Here is a 20,122-nt window from a genome sequence, read left to right as displayed (position 1 = left end):
TGTGAAGATTTTGCAAAGAGAAACTGTGCATTAAAAAGTTCCTGGAGTTCTCAAAAGAAAATGTATAGATAATGTAGGTCACATTAATAAGTCTTCTGATAATTCAGTAAGCATACTCAAAGATGCTCACCAAAGGCTCTTAAAGCCAGCAAACTCTTCACAGGACTTGAAAAGAAAAAAAAAAGTAAACAAACACAAAAAAACAACCCACTCAAAAACTCCCCAAACATACATACACAAAAACCCCAGGACAATTTACAAAAATAAACCCACTGCAATCTGTTCATACAGCATAGCAAAGTTACCAGATGACGCCTACTGCTCTGTCCTAGCACCTATTGTTCAACACATTCAGAAGTGAGCTGTAAAAAAGGAGGAAAGTGAAGTGATGAAGTTCACCGATGACAAAATGCAATTCACTCTGGAAGAGTTATAGTGCAATGGTAAAGAACAACAAAAGTTCATGGAATCAGCAGAACAAATTAAATGGCAGACTGAAATTTGTGTATATTAATTTAAGCAATGCAAACAAGAAAAACAATTTTAATTCCACATATAGGGTGATTACATCATAGGAATGTGATCCTGGAAAAAAAGAGTTCAATGAAAGAAATTAGTCTAGCATTCAGCAGAGGTTTACTGAAGTGTGTATCTTTACTAAAGATACAGCCTGTTAGGAAAAAGATTATCACTATACTACTGCAAGTGATGTGCCTGCCTTGCTAACTCTCTGCTTCTGGTGTTCTGACCATTTTTAATAGGTCTACATGAAGATCCTGCTCTTATCCCATGACTGTTTTGTTCAGAAGCTTTAATCAATATGCATTGTTGAGTAGTCTATTATACAGAAGCACAAGAGGCCCACAGAAAGAAGAACACTACCAAAGGTATGGAGGATTGCTGAAGCAGCTTCCTCCAAACTGTGATCAAAATATCTGCAGAAAGATACCAATGGGATTCATTGAATTGGGAGTGACATGAAGGGTGTTAAGAAAAAATTGCCACTACCTCCTTATTCTAAAATACAAGAAAAAAGCGGCACTTCATGAAATTTATTCTTGAGGTCTAAAATGTCTTGCCATATTGTATTTCCTTCCGGGGGAGAACACATTCCTGTTTAATTTTAGACTGGACAAGTTTAGAAGCAGAAATCTTCTAAGTCACATAAAACACGAAGACCATTTCTGGTTCAGTCTTCACAGCTGAGGCCACTGAGGTACGAAGACCAGCTAAGTAAACAATTGCCATACACCCTGCCACATTCTGAAAGCTCTGCTTCAGACAGTACTGCACTGTCTAATTAAACTACTTCTTACAGAAATAACATATAGCCAGCATATTACACTAGAGCAAGCTGGAAGCCAAGTTATCTGTTTAAGTTTTCTTTGTAAAATGTAGAAAGGTGTACAAGACTGAGAAATTCCTCTAAAAAGCACTGGCTGCTCAGTTAATACACATGCTTCTCCATGGGGCAGACAGTTACTCAAACTCCTTGTCCAGTAGGCTAGGTTTGAATCTTCGGAACTAATTATATAGCCATGACTTGATAATTTAAGTTTTTATTGCTCTAACCTACAGTACTTCTCTTGGAAGGCAACACTATTCATATCTGGAATAACCTGGAGCACCAGTAACAGTAGCCTTGCAACAGCAGAAGTGCCCTTTCAGCATAAATATACACTGGAGTTATTTGTTTTTAAACAGAGTAACTAAACATTCCTGGTAACAGTGCACACTTAGCGTCAATTTAACAGGATGGGAAGATTCAAAATGCCATTGGCAATCTTGGGAAGGCAATATTGTTCATCTCTAATTATTCGGATTTAACAAGAAAAATACCCCGTGTGGGAGAAAACAATGCTCCACCAAGTACTGAATACCCAAACTGACAAATGAACAATGTGTTTACTACTAGCAATACAATTTAAATTCTACAAGCAAGAAATTTAAGAAACCAGCTTATTGAATTGAGAGCTGTTTGAGTAAAGTCTCATAACATTACATCATGCTGCCTTAGTTTAACTGTGCTGTATTTTTTATGAAGTATAAAAGAAAAATGTGAACACTAAGGGCAAGAACATGTAATTCTTTGGGTACACAGAGTTGTGCTTCACTGTGTAAAATAGTTTAAATAATAAAGGCTGGCAAAGTTCCGAGATGTACAGTTCAGAATGCTTACATTATCTTGGGCTTCACAACAGCTGAGGCATTTTACAGTGTCCAAGAACATGAAACTAACATCTGATTAACTCTCAAAGAGGTACACAGGTGTGACTTTTCTTTTCATACCCTATTTAGGCTTTCTCCCATAAGAGCACTTTATTTAGACAGTATGACAGTGTATTTTGCTGAAAAGATTCCTTAGTGTTGACATTATTTTACCCCCAATAGGTTGCACAGAAATGAAGTATGTGGCACAAATATTCTGAATGCCATGCTAAATTTTATTCTACCAGTATTTGTAATTCAGATGTAACAAGACTGCACAACAGGCTAACAGAATGTCCCATGGCATCATTTACTTCAATTTCTGAGGCTCACTGAAGTCATGGTAATACAGCCAAAAAAAATTATTTAATTCCACTGGAATTTACTTAAAACATATCGTTCTCATTAATTTTGAGGCAGTAGCTCAATTCATAAGAAGTCATTTGTTCAACATTTGTATTTCAGCTCTTCAATTCAGTGAAGCCAGTGCATTCAACAAGGTGAAGACAGTTACAGCTACATCAAAAAACAGAAGCTTCTTACACCCAAGCTGGAGGGGTAAGAGGAAAAAGTCTTGCACAACCTGACAGACTTGGTCATACTCTTCCACTTTGTCCTACTGATCTGATGTGAAGAAAGAGTAAAAATAAAAATGAAAAATTAAGACATTCTTCACAGACCAAAGAAGCAGCTCACAAAAGTTTCACTTTTGCATTTATTTCTTCAGCAGCAGTCCAAGCAGCAAGCTTCCCCTTCCAAATGCCAGGGAGGCACTCCTCCTGATACCAAACAGATCTCTGCAACTACATCTAAAGCCATTATCCGGCCCCTTATATTTTATTGTGAATAAGCTCTTTCAATAAAGTCTAGGCAGAGAGAGTTGTAGTAATATGATAGCCACATGAGAATCACAGGGACGTGCAGGAATTGCTATTACAAAACAGACTGCTCAGTCAGGAACAGATGCAGACCCTAACATGATATAACAGCACTACTGCTATATCAGTGTACAGAAGATAAAGCTAGAGCCCTTCTCTCTTGAGATGCTTTAGAGGAACACAAAGTCCTCGGAGGGCACAACTAGGAGGGAAGGGACAAAAAATACACTCAGAAAACCAAACCTCAGATCATTTTATAAAATTAAGAATGTATGTCATTTTGAAGCTAAATTTTCGAACTTAAAGAAGAGCATATATTAAGTACTCAAAAGCATTTTTCTAACACTTAATCCAACATTACCAAACATTCCATCCATTAATAAAAAACCAGGCAGTTATGGATTTAATTTCCATTTGAGCTTTACTTTTCAAAGCTAGAGAAAGAAGGCAGTTCTTTGATTTTTTTTTTCAATTTCCCTACCTGCACCTTCCATTTCCTAGCCTCTGTTCATACATTAAAAAATTCAGCTGTTTTTCTTCTGTATAGTGAGATCAATCCTCTGTTTGTTTCACCACATCATCTGAGCTGATAAAACTGAAAGCTTATGTTTCTTGGCTAAAACATTCACTTTTCAAGACTCTTCTTGGAGATATTTTTGTAGTCAGACTTCAGACTGGGTTACTGCATCTTACACAAACTAGACTCTTTATTGGGAGGTGCTTAATACATAAACCTGGAACAGGAATTCTACCATACAGCACACATCAGATGCATGTCTTGAGGAGTCCAACCTGCTTTTGAAAGACATAACCATTTCTTAAAGACAACTGAAACACTCAAACACAGAAGTTATGCATTACAAGAAGTGTGAAGCAGCCATTTTTGAATTAACTTACATAAAATAAATTACTTGACTAATGAATTCCATAGAACAACAATTTTTCTACATCTTCTCTGTGTTAATCATCTACTAGAAGTCCCTTAAAATCTTCATCAAGTACAAGTAAGGTAGAAACAATGTAGGTGCATCAGATGGTTTCAAGATGATTTTTTTTTTTACATTCTTCAGCTCTAGCCATGATATCACATTAATGCTACACTAATAATGCTCAGCTAAAAATACTTCTTCACATTCACATAAAACAGCACGCTCTGTCATCTCTGATAGCAGAGATACTTGTCTGTGGGAGGACAGGTAACACACGAAGGAGATGCCGGCTCCCTGACAAACTTAGCATTGTTTTATAACTTTTGGCATATTCAATGTTTTCAGCATACCCAACTTTGTGAGTAAACTAATACTAAATTATTTAAGTACACATGAACATTAACAATACCCCACGAAAAGTTATTAATAGCTTGTAATTCAGACTGCAAAAAAAATTTATGTGATTTCAACTTGCCAGAAGAGATTCGGCATGGTAAGGCATTTCCTTGTTTTGAACCTGGACCCCTGCAAAAACTGTCAGTGCCGGGATCATCTTTTTATTACTTTATGTCTTCCCCTGAGTTCTTCTACTCCATCGTGACCTCTGGGCTAACTCCAACAAAAAAGCATGGGTTATATCGCCTCAGCCAGTATCATCCTGCCCGAAACAAGTTACCTGTCTCCACCTACTGCAGAAAGCTCAAGGGGTGTGGTTTTAATGCACCTTTGTGAGCACACTGACGTACTGAGGGAAAGGCTTAAGCCTTTTCAGAAAGAAATTACGCACCCGCTACCACATTTACAAACGAAACTTGGCAGCGAGTGCACGGATTACTCCCTTCCAGCTCCATTTTTTGCACAAAAAGATCTCAGTGCTTAGTATGAAGAGACGAAACAGGCAGCACAGCAACTTAAGAAAACTGCGGATCATAACCCCGTGGGTTCGGTTCAACAAGGAGCACCTCCAAGAGCTCCTAGGGAAAACTTAAGTTTTACCTTCCTGGCACCTTGGATTCATGTATTTTAAAAGAAAACTTATTTACAGCCACCTGCTCACAGGTGCGATTACTCCGGTTCCTCCGCCCGGGACAAACTCGTAACGAACGTACCGAGGCTGTCAAGAGACGGGCAGGGCAGGGCCTGCCCGAAGAACCCGCCGCACCCCAACTTCCATTAGGCATCCAGGGGCAGGACGCTCCGGGAAGCCTCTCGAGGGGCAGCTGAGGGTGAGCCGGCCCCTCACGAGCAAGCCGGCTGCTGATCCCCACGGGCCGCCCAGCCCAGCCCGCAACGCACGGCTGCCCTCAGAGCCCGCACGATCTGCACGCAGCCGCCGTCGCCACCTCCGCGGAGCCCCCGCTCCCACCGTGCACTCACCGCGTTGCAGCCGCCCGCCGTCAGGCCGACCCTCTTTACCAGCATGATGCAGCCGCCCCACCTGGCGGCACCGCCGCCGCCCTCCCACGACGGCGACGGAGGCGGCGGCTCCTCTTCCTCTTTTGCCGCCCGGGCCCGGGCTGGCGGCGGCTCTGGCTCCGGCTCGGGGCTCATGTCGCTCCGACCATGGCCCCTCCCGGAGCGGCCGGGCCGGGCCGGGGGAGGCTGCCGCGGCCGCCTACGCCGGGCTCACGTGACCGCGCGGCCCCGCCCCCCTCGCGCCAAACCGCCCCCGCCCCTGAGGCGGGTTCGAACGGAGGCGCGCGCGGCCGTCAGTTTTCCTCCGGGAATCACTGGCTTTCTGAGGTTGGAATGGGCTTCTGAGCTCATCGAGTCCAACCTACGACCGAACACCACCTTGTCAACTAGATCATGGCGCTAAGCACCACATACAATCTCTCCTTAAACACTTTCAGGGACAGTGACTCTACCCCCTTCCTGGGCAGCCCATTCCAATGTCTAGTCACCCCTTCTGTGAAGATATTCTTCCTCATGTCCAATCTAAACCTTTCCCGGCACAGTTTAAGATTGTGTCGTCCTGTCCTGTCACTGGTTGCCTGGGAAAGAGGCTGGCCCCCACCTGGCTGTACCTCCTTTCTGGCAGCTGTAGAGACGGATAAGGTCAGCCCTGAGCCTCGTTTTCTCCAGGCTAAGCAACCCCAGCTTGCTCAACCATTACTTACAGGACTTGTGCTCCAGACACTTTACCAGCTCTGTTGCACTTCTCTGGACATGCTCCAGCACCTCAATGTCCTTGAACTGATGGGCTCAGAACTGGACACAGGATTCGAGGTGTGACCTTACCAGTGCTGAGTACAGGGGACAGTCATTGCCCAGGTCCTGCTGGACACACTATTGCTGATCCACAAGGTGAATCTCTTCCAAACTACCGTTCTGTGTCGCTCAGCTAAACCTTTCTGAAGCCCTTGGTCCTCTGTCGCCGGGCGGATGTAATGGCAAGCTCAGTTTTCTCTCACTGAAGTACTGCAAGACCAGCTGGTTGTTGTTAGCAGTGTCCCAGGTTCATCACTAGAAGCAGAACTGGTTACCTCCCCAGTGCACCAGGTGCGCACAGAGTGCTTTGAGGCAGCATGGTGCTGACAGTAAAGATTGTAGCTACTGACAGACACTGTAACATCCATACAGCTGACCAGTTGCCCATCCGGAATAAGCTTTTCACCAGAGAGCTCAAAACGTCCCCTCACGGCCAGCAACAAGAAGCTTTCATATCCTGCAGAAGGACAGGCAGTAACACATCCTTCCATCCGGATGTGCTACTGGAGTCAAGCTGCTGCTTTTCCTGGTTCCTCAACTGTTCTCTGCTAAGTACCAAGCTGGTTACAGGATCAGAACTTTTCAGTTTGCTAGAACAGTAAAGGTTACTTTAAAATGCTGTTTGCTGTAGTCTATATACCTCCTAAATGTGGTGCGTTGTGAAATTTACCTTTTATGGTTCGTTATGCAGTAATTTAACAAACATTCTTTTTTATCGAAGTAGTGTGCACTGACTTAAAAGCTTTTCTTTATATGAACTTCTTTTAAAGCTCTATTTTATTTAAAGAAATCACTATTTCAGGAGGAACGCTGGTTACTATGAACTAAATGGATACACCAAGTTTTCTTTCTTATTATATAGGGATTAGTAAATAAATACATATTCTTTACATTTCCTTGGCAGCCCAAGCCAGTTGTGTGTAGAATTTCATGCTTACTTTCCACCTTTTTTTTTTTGTTCTGGTCTCCTAGAAGCTCTTACAAAATGTTTCATTTCTTCAAAAATAGTCATCATGAAATACAGTAATGTTTTTGCTCTTTTCAAGACTTAATGATTTTTCTACTGACTTGAAAGCCAAGGGACTTTATCCTGTACAGTTTTCAGTGTTGGGTTTTGTTGCTATCTTTTTTTTTATTAACAGGCTTCCAAATAATGAGAATTTTAAAAATTCAAACAGATTCCTCAGTCAGAAAGGTATGAATTTATAAGCTTGGTGTATCAGCCAAAAACCTGTTCACCACATGAGGTTAATGTAAAATGTATTGCTTTAATTCATCATTGTATTTTGAAAATTTCACCATTAAATTACTTACATATATCACTGAAATTTTTAATCCACTTCATATACAAGCAAATATCAAATGGTCAGCTGTAATGGCTATTGACTTGGGCTTAATAGACCACTACTTTATGTCATTATGTCCTTGTTGCATACAGAATTTAAAGTTAGAACAGTTTTGTTCACATGCTGAGCTACATGTATAAACCTTATTAGGAACTGGTTATCCAAATAAGTGAAAACAAAGTGAAGGAATGAATACTCAATTTATGAAGAGATGTTACTAGTACAGTTCCTCTCAGTTCTGTGCTCTATGCTTTTTAAAATATTCTAAGCAATATTTCTGAGCTATCTGGAGGGGTCATTAGTAATGAAGATATAGAGTTTATTAGAGAATACTATTCAGCTTGATCAAAACTATAAAGAGTTGTAAAAATACAATGAACTTGAGTGACTGTTGGAATGTCAGCTGAAAGTGTTGGTAAATGAAGATAGGACATCTGGGGGAAAAGAATTGTAATTAGTGATTGGGTTTGTAGATCTCTAAGTTAGCTATTTCTCCTTTAAAAAGATACTAGAAACTCTATAGTTTTCTGAGATAATTCTTACACCTGGCAGTAACTAATTACCTGCTTAGAGATAATAAAAATATCCTCTGAAATTTAAAACTGTACTTTATCTCAGCTTAGGTACCTGCAAGTTTTTTGTATTTTAATTCATTTTTTGTAGTTAATAGAGTTAAATTGCCTGTTTTATTGAAGAAAAAGTATAAAATATTGACAAAATATTCATGGTAAAAATATGAACCAGATCTAATCTTTTTTTTTTTTTTGCATAGTTTAGAGAGGTTTTTTTAAGTGTGAACCATCTGCAACACTGTTTGAACAAAATATTTCTAAGAAGCAGAACAAAGTCCAGGATTAACAAAATTCGCAATTGAAGGTGAATCATATGTTGATATCAATAAACCGTGGCCAAGAGTATCCCAAGGGGGATGCCCTTGGAACAGCTGGATGCCTGAGGTGCTGTCCCTACATCCACCCCTGCCATGCCTCCCTGTGCTGCTCTCTCAGATGGACACTGCTGCTGTTCAGAGCAGTCATCTCCAGGCTCTGGGCATGGCGCTGGCAGCCAGGCACTGCTGCTCCCGTGGACCACAGGCACCAACAAATGCCCTACACACAGCCCCAAGTGACCTCCTGAACGTCAGGAGCGTTCCTGCTGTCATGGCAGGGTGTAAATGCCAGGAGGCTGGATGGCACTGAGAGGTCTTCCCAGGGAGTGGTAGAGATGGCTCATGGCCAGTGTTCGTGTGCGTGATGCTGCTGGCCTGACCTGGATGCTGCTCTCTGGGACAGCCAGGCCAGGCCTGCCCTTGCTCGGGCAACGCTCGACTCTTGGATATGGCTGGGTCATCCTTGGCATCCCTGTGACCACCCAGGGCAGGGATGTGCTCTGAGGGTTGCTGATTGCTTCTCTGTGGGAGAATGAACTAAACTGAACTGAAGCCACTGGATAATGACTCAAAACATTCCCCGTTTGTGGAGACCAGGGAGCTTTGTTGAAGCCTGGCTTGAAGATGGAGGAATTGAGCTTTTGAGTGTGTAATGGCTAACCTCTGATGTGATAAGACAGAGTGACTGATAGGCTATGAGTGAGATAGGACATAATCCTATGGAGACAGGATGATGCCTCTTGTCCTGCTAGGTTGTCCTCCCTTGCACAAACCACCATCTGCCCCATCTCTCCACACACATGCCTTCCTCTCCCCTCTCCCACCACCCCCACCACCATCTCCCCAAGTACACATTCACATGTGTCCTGAGGGTCATATGGCTGATGGGTCATAATGGGCCATAACTGACTCAGCTGCCCTGATGTGGTGGGCACCTGTGTTGTCTTGGACACCTGTGTCGTCTTGGGTAGCTGTGTTTTCTCAGAAGGTGTCAAGGGCACCCAAAGTGTCCAATGATCCACAAAATGACATCATCCAGTGTGAAGCTCCCTGCCTCAGGGGAGATACCTGGGCACCTGGGCATTCCCACCTGAACCTGACTATAAACCAAACAGATTTTGTGTTCTGCAGATCTTCCTGGGGATTTTTCCCCACCACTTCTTTGGTATTTTCCCCACCACCCAACAGATCAGTTCTGCAACCACAACTTTGACCAAGATTGCTCAGCAACCAAGTCTTGGTGCAGGGCCTATCGGTGGTGAGAGCTTCACACTGTTGTGCTTTCTCTTCTTTTTTTGTTCTTCACACTCTTGTATTTTCTCTTTCTTTTCGCTTTTGCATTTCCTTGGGTGATGTTGTTGCATTTTCATATTGCAATGCTTTCTTGTTATATTACTAGAGATAATACCAAGAAAAACTGCTACATACCTGTTTTCCTTTGCAACCAAATTGTTCAATAATAAACCCTACATGTGTATATTTACAAACACCAATCATTCACTGTCGTTTCATCAGTGTCGTAATCCACCCCAAAGGATGTATTAACCAGAACTCGGGCTGACCTTGCCTTCTGCAGCACTTCTGACTCTCTCCTGATGCTGCTGTGCCCTCATCATCTTCATGTTGAAACAGGTCTTGGCCACTGTGGTCTTTCAACACATCTCAGGACACCTGGCTTTTGCTGTAGTCTTCCCACCTCTCCAAGGGCGCTGGACATTGTTGGTCCTCTTCACACATCTCATGGGACAGCTCTTTGTCGATATTGCATTCCCAGTCCTCTTCCTCGGCCAAGGTCTCTGGCTCACTAGAGACATGGGCTTCAACATGCTCCAGCACCTTCTGCATGCTTGGGATGGCCTCTGTCCCCTCCAGGCCTGTCTGCTCTGGCTGCCTAAGGTCGAGAAATGTGTTCACCTGGCAGATGGGAAAGGAGAGAGGGAGGAATTATTGAAGAGTTCTTCATGTTCTTTACATTGAGGGTGGCAGAGCACTTGGAAGAGGCTGCCCTGGTCATAGAGTCTCCCTCTCCGGAGACATTCTAAATACACTTGGACACATTCCTCTGTAACCTTCTCTAGGTGACCCTGCCTTTGCAGGGCAGTTGGACTAGATGACCTCCAGATGTCATTTCCAGCTATTCTGTGACTCTGACATTTTGTTGCCTTTCCCTGGTCTTAAAATTAAGAACCAAACATGGTTTAAGGGAAAAGGGGTTTTTACCTTGGTATTTAAGGATCCTTAAGGTGCACCACTTCGTCCAGGTGGAATGCTCCGAAATGCACACCAAAAGGCACACACACAATAGATCACGTATACAGTTTATAGACCTTGCAAATTAGCATATCTATCAAAGATTCCCCAGTGAGAAGCTTAAATGAATAGTGTGGTATCCTCCCATCCCAAGGAATTCCCCCCTGGATGGCTTATCTTAGTTTACAGGATGTGTTCTAGAGAAGACCTTGGTTTCTCAGGATAGTGTGGGACTTTCTGGCGCAGACTGCGAGGCCTCCTGTGAGGATGTTTGGTCTCCTGACTTAACAGAATATTAGGACTATGCTAAATTTTCAGGCTTAAGGAATTACAGGTATGCATGCTAAAAGCCCTGAGGATACATAAAAGCTATATAAAAGGGTATAAAAAGCTATATTAAAGAAAAGGCAAAAAATCATCATGGCATCAATTTGTACAGTTTGTCTAGCTCCCACCAGCAAAAGTCTGCTGGGGACCTGGCCATGGTGGCTGCTGGGACAGGAGATGATGGGACTGCAGCCATGTGGCACCACAGCTGGCTCCAGGAAGTGGAAGGCTCGTTCCCCTTTCCCATGCCATCCCATCTTTTCCTCGGCACTCACCTGCCTGGATCTGTAATCGAGCTGCTAAGACCATGGCAGGGAGGCAAGCTGGTCCTCAACCTCCTGCTGCAGGACCTCCTTCTCCAGACTGTCCAGCTGCTCCTCTCCCACCTCTGCAGAACTTTCATCTGCAGGCTTGGCAGTGTTCTGCAAGGCTGGAAGCTCGTGTTCTCCAAAAGGACCTCCATTGCTGTCTTTGGCATCCTCTGCCACAGACCTCACAGGGGCACCCAGGTAAGATGCTGTCTCCTGAAGGAACTGCTCCCCCTAGAGTGGGTATCCCAGGCCTCTGTGTTCCTTCAATATCCTCACAGCCAGGTCAAGGCCCTACGGTATCACAGTGATCTCCAGGCTTTACAAAGCCCTGGCAGCTGACCCCAGCAGCCACTCCCAGTGCAGGTGTTCCATGGCACTAAACCCTAGACACGGTGTCTGATAACAGTTGCCATGGCACCCAATTCATCAAAATCACCAAAGTTCCATATTTGTCATTTTCACAGTATAGGAGATCATGCCATCTTGAATAGGAAATCATGCTACCAGCTACTTTTAGAAGTGCAAAGGTTCAAGATGAACAGGATGACCTTTTGCACCGTGCAACTTGGCTGCTGGGAAACTTGACTGCTGCTATCTTACTTTATGGAGGGGCTTTACCAACATTATTTGGAGCACCTTATAAAAATATTGAAGTTTTTGTAATGAAAACCTGCATTCTTACACGTATTAACCATAAAGAACATTCATTTTAGGCAGTGAATGGTTTTGGTTTCAGAAATAATCTAACAAGTATGTAGACACAAGTGAGCAGACAACAAATAGAAATCTACAGGCCTTGTACTCTTTGAAGAAGGACAGGAAAACTGATTTACCTGTGATTAATGGAAATGCAAAAGAAACCTTTTTCTCTCAAAGATTTTCATGCTTGTTTGAGACGCACAGTACAACTGTGGTTGTAGCCAAGTTGACGAAGCTGCGTATGGCCTGTCTCTGAGCATGTCCAATTCCTATGGCATTCAGTGGGAACTATGTGCCTGGGTAGGCAGACATAAAGTTGCACTGTGATTGGATTCACTGCAATTGTTTTCGTGAGGGTAAGAGGAGATTCAGCTCAAATATTCTCAACTTGAAAGTAGTGATTTTTGGAGGTGGAAATTGGTAACTGTCATGTAGAGCACAATGCTTTATATGTAAAAAGAAGTATGATTTTTTATTACTTCAATTACCTCTTTTAAAAATTTTGTTGGTGTTATGTCATGTATAACATTCATTGAAGAATTTGCAGAGGTTTAATACATGTATTTGGACACGTGTTGCCACACATCTTCCCTCTTATTTTAATACAGAAAAGAGACAGAAATCTCCCTTTTCCTTCCAATTCAGTTTTTACATTTATACAGGAAACTGCTTCCAATAGCTAAGTCTTCTGGTTTCAGAGACCTTATGCTGTTACACAGAGATCAAAATAAAGTTGCTGCCTTCAACCTGTGAACTGTCCTAGCAGAGAGAGAGAGAATAAAACAAGGGCAGCACAAGCACCAGGTCAGATTGACCTGTCTGCTGGTGATAAGGACAGTAGAACAGCATTTTACTCACCTGACAAGAATAGCAGAACAACCTTTACTTTTATCAAGTACCACAGGACACAACTGCACAGCTTTGGAGAAATAAATAAAGGATGTAACTTAGGGAAACAGGAGTCATGAAAAATGCTAGCAGGATGCCAGCTTAGCTCTGTAAGGCTGACAACATAGGAGTTATGTGAAACAATGATATTGTGCTTAAAAGCAGGGGGTCAAGGAACAGCTGCCTAAAATGGACACTGGACATTGAAGACAGATCCCAGAGAATCATATAAGGATTTCCAATAATGAGTGTGACTTTGTCATATAAAGTCAAGGAAGTGGGGATAATTAATGAATATGTAATGTGTGTATGATAAAATCTCTGCTCATCCTACACTTGTGGCACTCAAATGGCGGAAGGATCCCCCAAGTGACCAGCACACTGTAATAAAGAATTCCTGCTTTCTAATACTCAAAACTGTGTTAGAAATTTTCTTTCTGGCTGATTTCAGTATCACTGGGAAACTCCTTGTGTGCGAGTGAGGTGATGGTGCTATGGCAGCTGGCGAGCTGTGCTGCTTTAGAGTTGCTGATTCACCCAGCTGCCCATCCCATCCCATCCCATCCCATCCCATCCCATCCCATCCCAGGAGGCTGTGCATGGCTCTTACCGCCATTTGGGGCATCCTGTGTAAGAAGAGCTTATAGCCAGCAAGGGCACGGCCAGTGAACTCTTGCAGGCTGGAAGTTGAAATGTCCGTGTGTGTGGTTTGCTCTTGGGTTGGATTTTTCAGGTACAGTTTTTTGGGTTTTTTTAAATATTGCGGAATAGTTAAAAATATACAGATTCACATTGGTCTTACTGGGAACCTAAGAACTGCACGGATTCACCGAGGGGAAATTATGTTTTACCAAATCTGATAGCCTTCGATGATGACATGGCAGATGGATTGACAAGGGGAGAGCAGTGGATGTAGTCTGCCTTGACTTCAGCAGAGCTTTTGACAGTGTCTCCTGTAACATCCTCTTAGGTAAGATCAGAAAATGTGTGTTAGACGAATGGACAATGAGGTGGATCAAGAACTGGCTGAATGGCAGAGCTCAGAGGGTCGTGATCAGTGGAGTACAATGCAGTTGGAGGCCTGCAGTCAGTGGTTTTCTGTTGCAGTGGCTAAGTCCACTTTACACCCCTCAAGTTGCCTTAAAAGTGGTCTCTCCTTGCAACACTGTGCTAGAAAGTTCTCCCTTTGTCTAGATTCTGCTGGTCACTGGCCCTCTCCCCCTCCCATCCCTTTTCCCATTGGCCTCTGTTATGTCACTCAGCCTTGTCTCTGCCCCCTAGCCCTCAGACTATTGGTTTTGGATGTTCTGCCCGCCTTTGGGAGTTTTCGGGATAAAACGGGTGCGGGCTTTCAGTAGTTGTTCTTTTTCTTGACTCTGTTCCCTTCGGGGTGTTGCCATCAAACGCCTCGGAATTGCATGCAAAGAACCCCTCTCGCCTCTTTGTCTCTGGTTCATGCATACTGTGTGTGTGAGCAGCTGTTCGCAACCACCTGCGAAGGTGAGATTGTGTGCACATGTAGGTGCTGGGAGAGTGCTGCCTAAGCGGTCCACGAGAGACCCAGTAGGAACAAATGCAGCATCGATCCACCGAAGCCCTCTCTTCTTTAGTTTTCCCCTGGGATCAATACTGAGTCCAATCTTATTCAACTTATTTATCAACAACCTGGACGAGGGGATAGAATGTACCCTCAGCAAGTTTGATGATATGAAACTAGGGAAAGTGGCACAACTCAAGGTTATGCTGCCACTCAGCAGGACCTTAATAGGTTGGAGAGTTGGGTGGAGAGAAACCTGAGGAGCTTCAACAACGGCAAGTGTATGGTCCTGTACCTGTGGAGGAATAACCCCAAGTGCTAGCAGCTCTGCAGAAAAGAGCAGCTCTGCAGAAAGGGCTATCTGCAGAAAAGGACTTGGGAGTCTTGGTGGGTCACAAGTTGACTGTGACCTGGCAGTGCCCTTATGGCCAGGAGGACCAATGGTATCCTGGGCTGCATCAGAAAGAGCGTGGCCAGCAGGTGTAATGATTCAATGGATGTTAAAGTCCTCTGCCCAATTTAAGGTGCAAACAAGACCAAATATCCAACATCATCAGTTCAACAGTACAGGCTTTATTTTGCAAAATTGCTTGAATAACAAAAAGAGAGAGAGAGGAGGAGGAGAGAGATAGTGCAGGTAGAAGATGGTTACCACCATGGATGCAGGATTATCCCATTAGTCATTCAGTGCACTGGGCTTCATCTGGTGCTAGGTACCCACCCCCTGGTTCACTCCCTGAGTAATTTTATACAGTACCTTATTTGCACAAGAAGCAAAGGAACTTAAAGTGGCTTTAAGTTCCTCATTAGTGGGAGCAATTCTCAGTTCCTCATTAGCATGAGCAATTCTCAGTTCCTCATTAGCATTAGAGGGAGAGGATGAATGGCTTTGGCTATCACGCATGCTCGAGTCTTAATTCAATGGTCATTGAGGTCTACTCTGGCAGTTATGTAACATACAGCAGTAGAACATTGCAATGAAAAGTGTCGGTTTCTGTCCTGCCTAGGCAAAGACAGAGCTGAAACATTTTTTCTTTTGCTGGTTGTGCTTAGGGACTGCTGACGTTTTCTGCAATAGGTTTTACAACCAAGTGTTTGTTTAAGGCATATACTACAAATGTCATTAACTCTTTCCTTACTGCAGGCCAAAGGAGGTGATCCTGCCCCTCTACTTGGCCCTAGTGAGGCCACATCTGGAGTGCTGTGTCCAGTTCTGGGCTCCTGAGTAAAAGAGAGACATGGAACTACTAGAGAGAGTCCACTGGAGGCCACAAAGATGATTTGGGGTCTGGAGCATCTCTGTTATGAAAAGAGACTGCAGGAGCTGTGTGGGGAGAGAGCAGATAGAATTGAGCTTCGGGCTGCGAGACACACCTGCAGAATGCCATGGCAGCACAGAGAGGCTTGTCTCTACCTGACCTTGGGGGGAAGAAATGCCACTCAGCAGAGCCCTGCAGAGAGGAGCCTGCCAGAAGCTGACAGACACCTGAACAGCATGTGATCACCCCCATATCAGGACATTAAGAAAGTGTGTTACTGACATGGCAATGTGTGATAGGTCACTTGGTGAAAAATACCATATTAGGAACTAAGGGTCTGAGGGCACGGGAGTGGTACTGTGTCTTGAAGAAGTGTATAAAACCAGCTCGTTTCTTTGAATAAATATCTCAGATTCCCTGCTGGTCTGAGTCCATGCCTTAGTTGCTACATCAGAACTGGGCTTGTTTAGCCTACAGAGGACTGAGAGGTCATCTCATTAATGCATATAAATATCTCAAAGGCAGGTGTCAAGAGGATGGTGCCAGACTTTTTAGTGGTGTGCAGTGACGGGGCATGGAGCAATGGCCTTAAACAAAAACACAACAAGTTTTACCTCAACATGAGGAAGAAATTCTTCACATTGAGGTTGGCAGAGCACTTGGAACAAGCTGCCCAAGAGGTGATAATCTCCCTCTCTGGAGACATTCCAAATCCACTTAGACGTTTTCCTCTGTAACCTTCTCTAGGTGACCCTGCTTTTGCAGGGTGGTTGGACTAGATGACCTCCAAAGGTCCTTTCCAACCCTAACAATTCTGTGATTCTGAATGCTCAAAAGTGTTCAAAAATGAAAATACACATTTTGAAAATATTAGGAATTAGCTAGATGAGAAAGAATTTGAAAATACTACGGTATGTCACGAATCCGTGAAGTCTTTATGCTGTTGTCATCCCCATCTCAAAAAGGAAGTAATTGACAAAAGAGTCAGGGAATGGCTTTTGTACATGAGAGATAACAGAGGGAAGGGAATGATACAATAGCAGTTACAAAATGCTGAGTGGCATGGAGAAAGTGCTGTCATTGCTTGATATTCTCTTAGACAGGAAAAGGAGGCATTAAATGGGATTATCAAGGAACAAGTTTAAAACCAACAGAAGGAAGTGTTTTTCCAGTCAAATTGTCACTAAATCATGAAACTCATTTCTACAGGATATTTTAGTTAAAAAAATACAAGTGGTTTAAAAGACAGTTACAGAAATTTGTGGAATAAAACTCTATTAAGAGCTATTAACCAGTACAAAGTCTTCCAAGCTGTTGGCTGCACAAAGGTGGGGGAGTTTGTCAGGAGTGCCTCTGATGTTGCTTGTTTTTTCTTCTGTTTGCGTAAGTGTACACTGTTGTCTCAGAACAAGGATAGGTGGAAGTTTGGTGTAGCTCTCTACATACCTGCTCTTCAGTCTTAAGTCTCAAGTCTTGGCAGTCTTACAGACTCAGAGCCTTTGAAACAGAGACCACACTTGCACTGTCTGACCAACTTTCCAAGTATGCAGCTGCTGGTCTGACGGAAATATAACTGCCCCATTTGTTTCACTGGATATAGTCTTTTGAAAATTGGTGAGAAATTGTATGTTAGGGCTGATGACCATTATTACTGATCAAATAAATACCAGAGATTACAGAATCATTGGAATGGAGAAGATGATGATGTTTGGGTCAACAAAGTTTGTGAAAGCAATCTTTGCAGCTTGTGAGAGTGCTCCATCATGGCAGGGTGCCAAGATGAAGATAGCCTAACTCAGTGAGCTGTCAATAAAACAACAGGAGGGTTTCTATCAATGACACAATAGTGTGTGCAGGAGGTGGGCCAGCTTATTCTGCAGGGCAGTCACTTGCCATGGTTTCTGCTTTGAGTCTGAGCTATATGTTACAATAATGTGATGAACTATAAATACTAGGGACCAGAAACACCTTCCACTCTCTCCGTTCTCTATACATCATAGTTCCTAGTGAGAAGAATTTAGAGCTGATGAGCCATCTTTACTCTTCAATTTCATTGTGTTATTAAAGACAAAGAACAAAAACAGTGGAATATGTTCATACTGCAATTTAGTTGTGTGCACTGCAAGAATTCATTATGATTTTGCTCACATTCATCATAGCCTAGTCCCCAACATTCACTACAGTACAATTACATTATTTTATGCTCTTAGGTCCCCTTGTAGTTTATTAATTTCTATGAGGGAGGACGACTTTGAAGGAAATTCAGGCAGGCTAAGTACTCTAGGGACAACTGACCAATACTCTTTCTACACTGTACTTTTCTACTTGTAATCAATTACATCTCATAAACCATATTTTTTCCACAGTCTTGCACTAAGCTTTTTTCAGAGCTCATCCAGGTAATACAGTAGATAGCTCTCTGCATGTGCCAACCCTTTGCAATTGATGAGCTAGTCATAAAAGTAGCAAAAATAGAATCTTCTAAGGAGAGATCTGGTGCAGACAAAACCTGGGAATCTCCCATTTTTATTTGATGGTCTTTGCTAACACAAAATACTCAGAGTAATGAAAAGATCAAATCCTATCAGCTATTAAAAAGAAGTCCCACTAGATGGGGTTATAGTTTCAAAGGAAGAATATTTTCTCATCTGGTCTGAGGAGAAGCATTTTTTTTGCTTATTTCTTCAAATTGGCAAAATAATCCTGTGAAATTAGAATATATTGTCTTTTTGTTTTCAGTTCAGCAGTAGATTTTTTGACCATTTCTACATTCAGAACAAGCTATTGTATCTGAGTAAATTATTGATGTGTTTGGGGCAGTGTTGCCACTGCTCATAGATTTCAGTGGCTGAAATTTGGTTTTTTCTTTGCTGTCCCTAGCACTGCATCAGTAGCATTTTATATGCTGCCATGTAGCAGTTACAGAAGAAAAAAACTAGCACAAATCATCTTAATATGGCATTAGTAACATCATTGGTGCCATAATCTATGAACTGTTTGGAACAGAGGTTTTGGTTATTTATTTATGTGAAAGTGGTTAGAACTGGGATGCTGGGTAAAACTGGGTTTAAATTCTCCTGAAGTCAATACTAAATAATTACATTGAATATAAGTAATAATTAATCTAATAATTGTTCTCAGGTCCTTGTTACTACTAAGTTTTAGAAGAAGTTTCTCAAATGAGAATTCATAAAATATAGTAATAGCCAAAAGAAAAAATTGTATGCACAAAAATCCAGTGAAAACAAATTAAAAGACAAAATTAATTTTTGACGTTGTCTGGTTTGTGATTATTTAAAAACTTAGATTAATATTCTTGAACCGTATTCATTGTTGTTATGCTCAAAACGCTTTAATTCCTACATCAGCTTAATTAATATTTATAGGAATGCCTTGCATTTTACACTTTAAGAATAGCGATAGGAATCTCAAGGGTCATCCTTGTTCTAATGAATTTAATTGAATTAGATTAGTACTAAATCGTTTCTATCTACAAGTTTTGGTACAAAAGATGACAAATGAAATTTAACTTTTAAAACCACTGAGGGGGAACTGGGCAAGGACAGGAATGCAGGGAAATTAAAAGTAACCTAGCACTAATATTAAATGTTGTGAATTCCATTAAGAGGTATTAGAAAATCAACGTCTTTAAAAATTATCTAAAACTTATCCAAACTCTATTTTTGGAAGTGATTGAACATCTCCCTTTCCTAGCCATAGTATGAATTTTAATTTAGTTCAAATTCTGAGAATGGAATTTCTGACTTTATATTGAACCTACAGATAGTCAGTCATTACTCTACGAGTGTAAACAACAGGTGCAGCAAATAGGACTATAGGGTGAAGGAAAAGAAAAAATAACAAAATGGGGCTCTTTTACTTCACTTTTGGCTCACTGACTCAATATTTGAACTTCATCTTTTTTCCAGTAAAAGAGACTTCTAGCATGGGAGCTGTCAGGAGTACTGTCATTTATTGTATAAAATCAAAAAAAGCATAATAAATATACAGTGGCAATTTGTTTTCTTCTGAATTCTTTAGGTGAAATAATTGAGTTCATTAACATAATTCTGAACATTCCTACTGAACATAAAAACCCCCATTGTTCAAAGATGGCATTAGTAAGTGGAAACTGGATTACACACTGTTAGAGATTGTCTAATACTAAGATACATTATGTTAATTTATATGGTTCTTGTCAAATGTCTTCCAATTTCATGTACGCATTACACCATAATTCAGCTCTGATGAAATTTTGTTTGTTTGCTAATTTACTTAACTCGTGAATAAGAAATTCAGCTTTTGCTTATATGTAACATTTTTGTCTTCTCTGTGCTTGAATCTTTGAATTCATGAGAAGTCCCTTTTTCAGGTTTTTTTTTAGATCATA

General features: G+C 42.1%; 1 protein-coding gene across 1 annotated transcript in view; it reads right to left on the bottom strand.

The window, feature by feature from the left end:
* LOC116437652 (hippocampus abundant transcript-like protein 1) overlaps positions 1–5,634 on the bottom strand; it is a 30,589-nt gene extending 24,955 nt beyond the window's left edge. The window contains exon 1 of the mRNA XM_032095627.1: positions 5,393–5,634. Within this exon, the coding sequence (XP_031951518.1) occupies positions 5,393–5,566 (174 nt within the window). The 5' untranslated portion in view covers positions 5,567–5,634. The remainder of the gene's footprint in view (positions 1–5,392) is intronic.
* Positions 5,635–20,122: the final 14,488 nt, after the last annotated feature.

The sequence above is a fragment of the Corvus moneduloides genome, chromosome Z (assembly GCF_009650955.1).
Source record: "Corvus moneduloides isolate bCorMon1 chromosome Z, bCorMon1.pri, whole genome shotgun sequence".
NCBI lineage: Eukaryota > Metazoa > Chordata > Aves > Passeriformes > Corvidae > Corvus > Corvus moneduloides.
The sequence above is the reverse complement of the archived record's forward strand: the minus strand, read 5'-3'. Positions and strand labels throughout refer to the sequence as shown.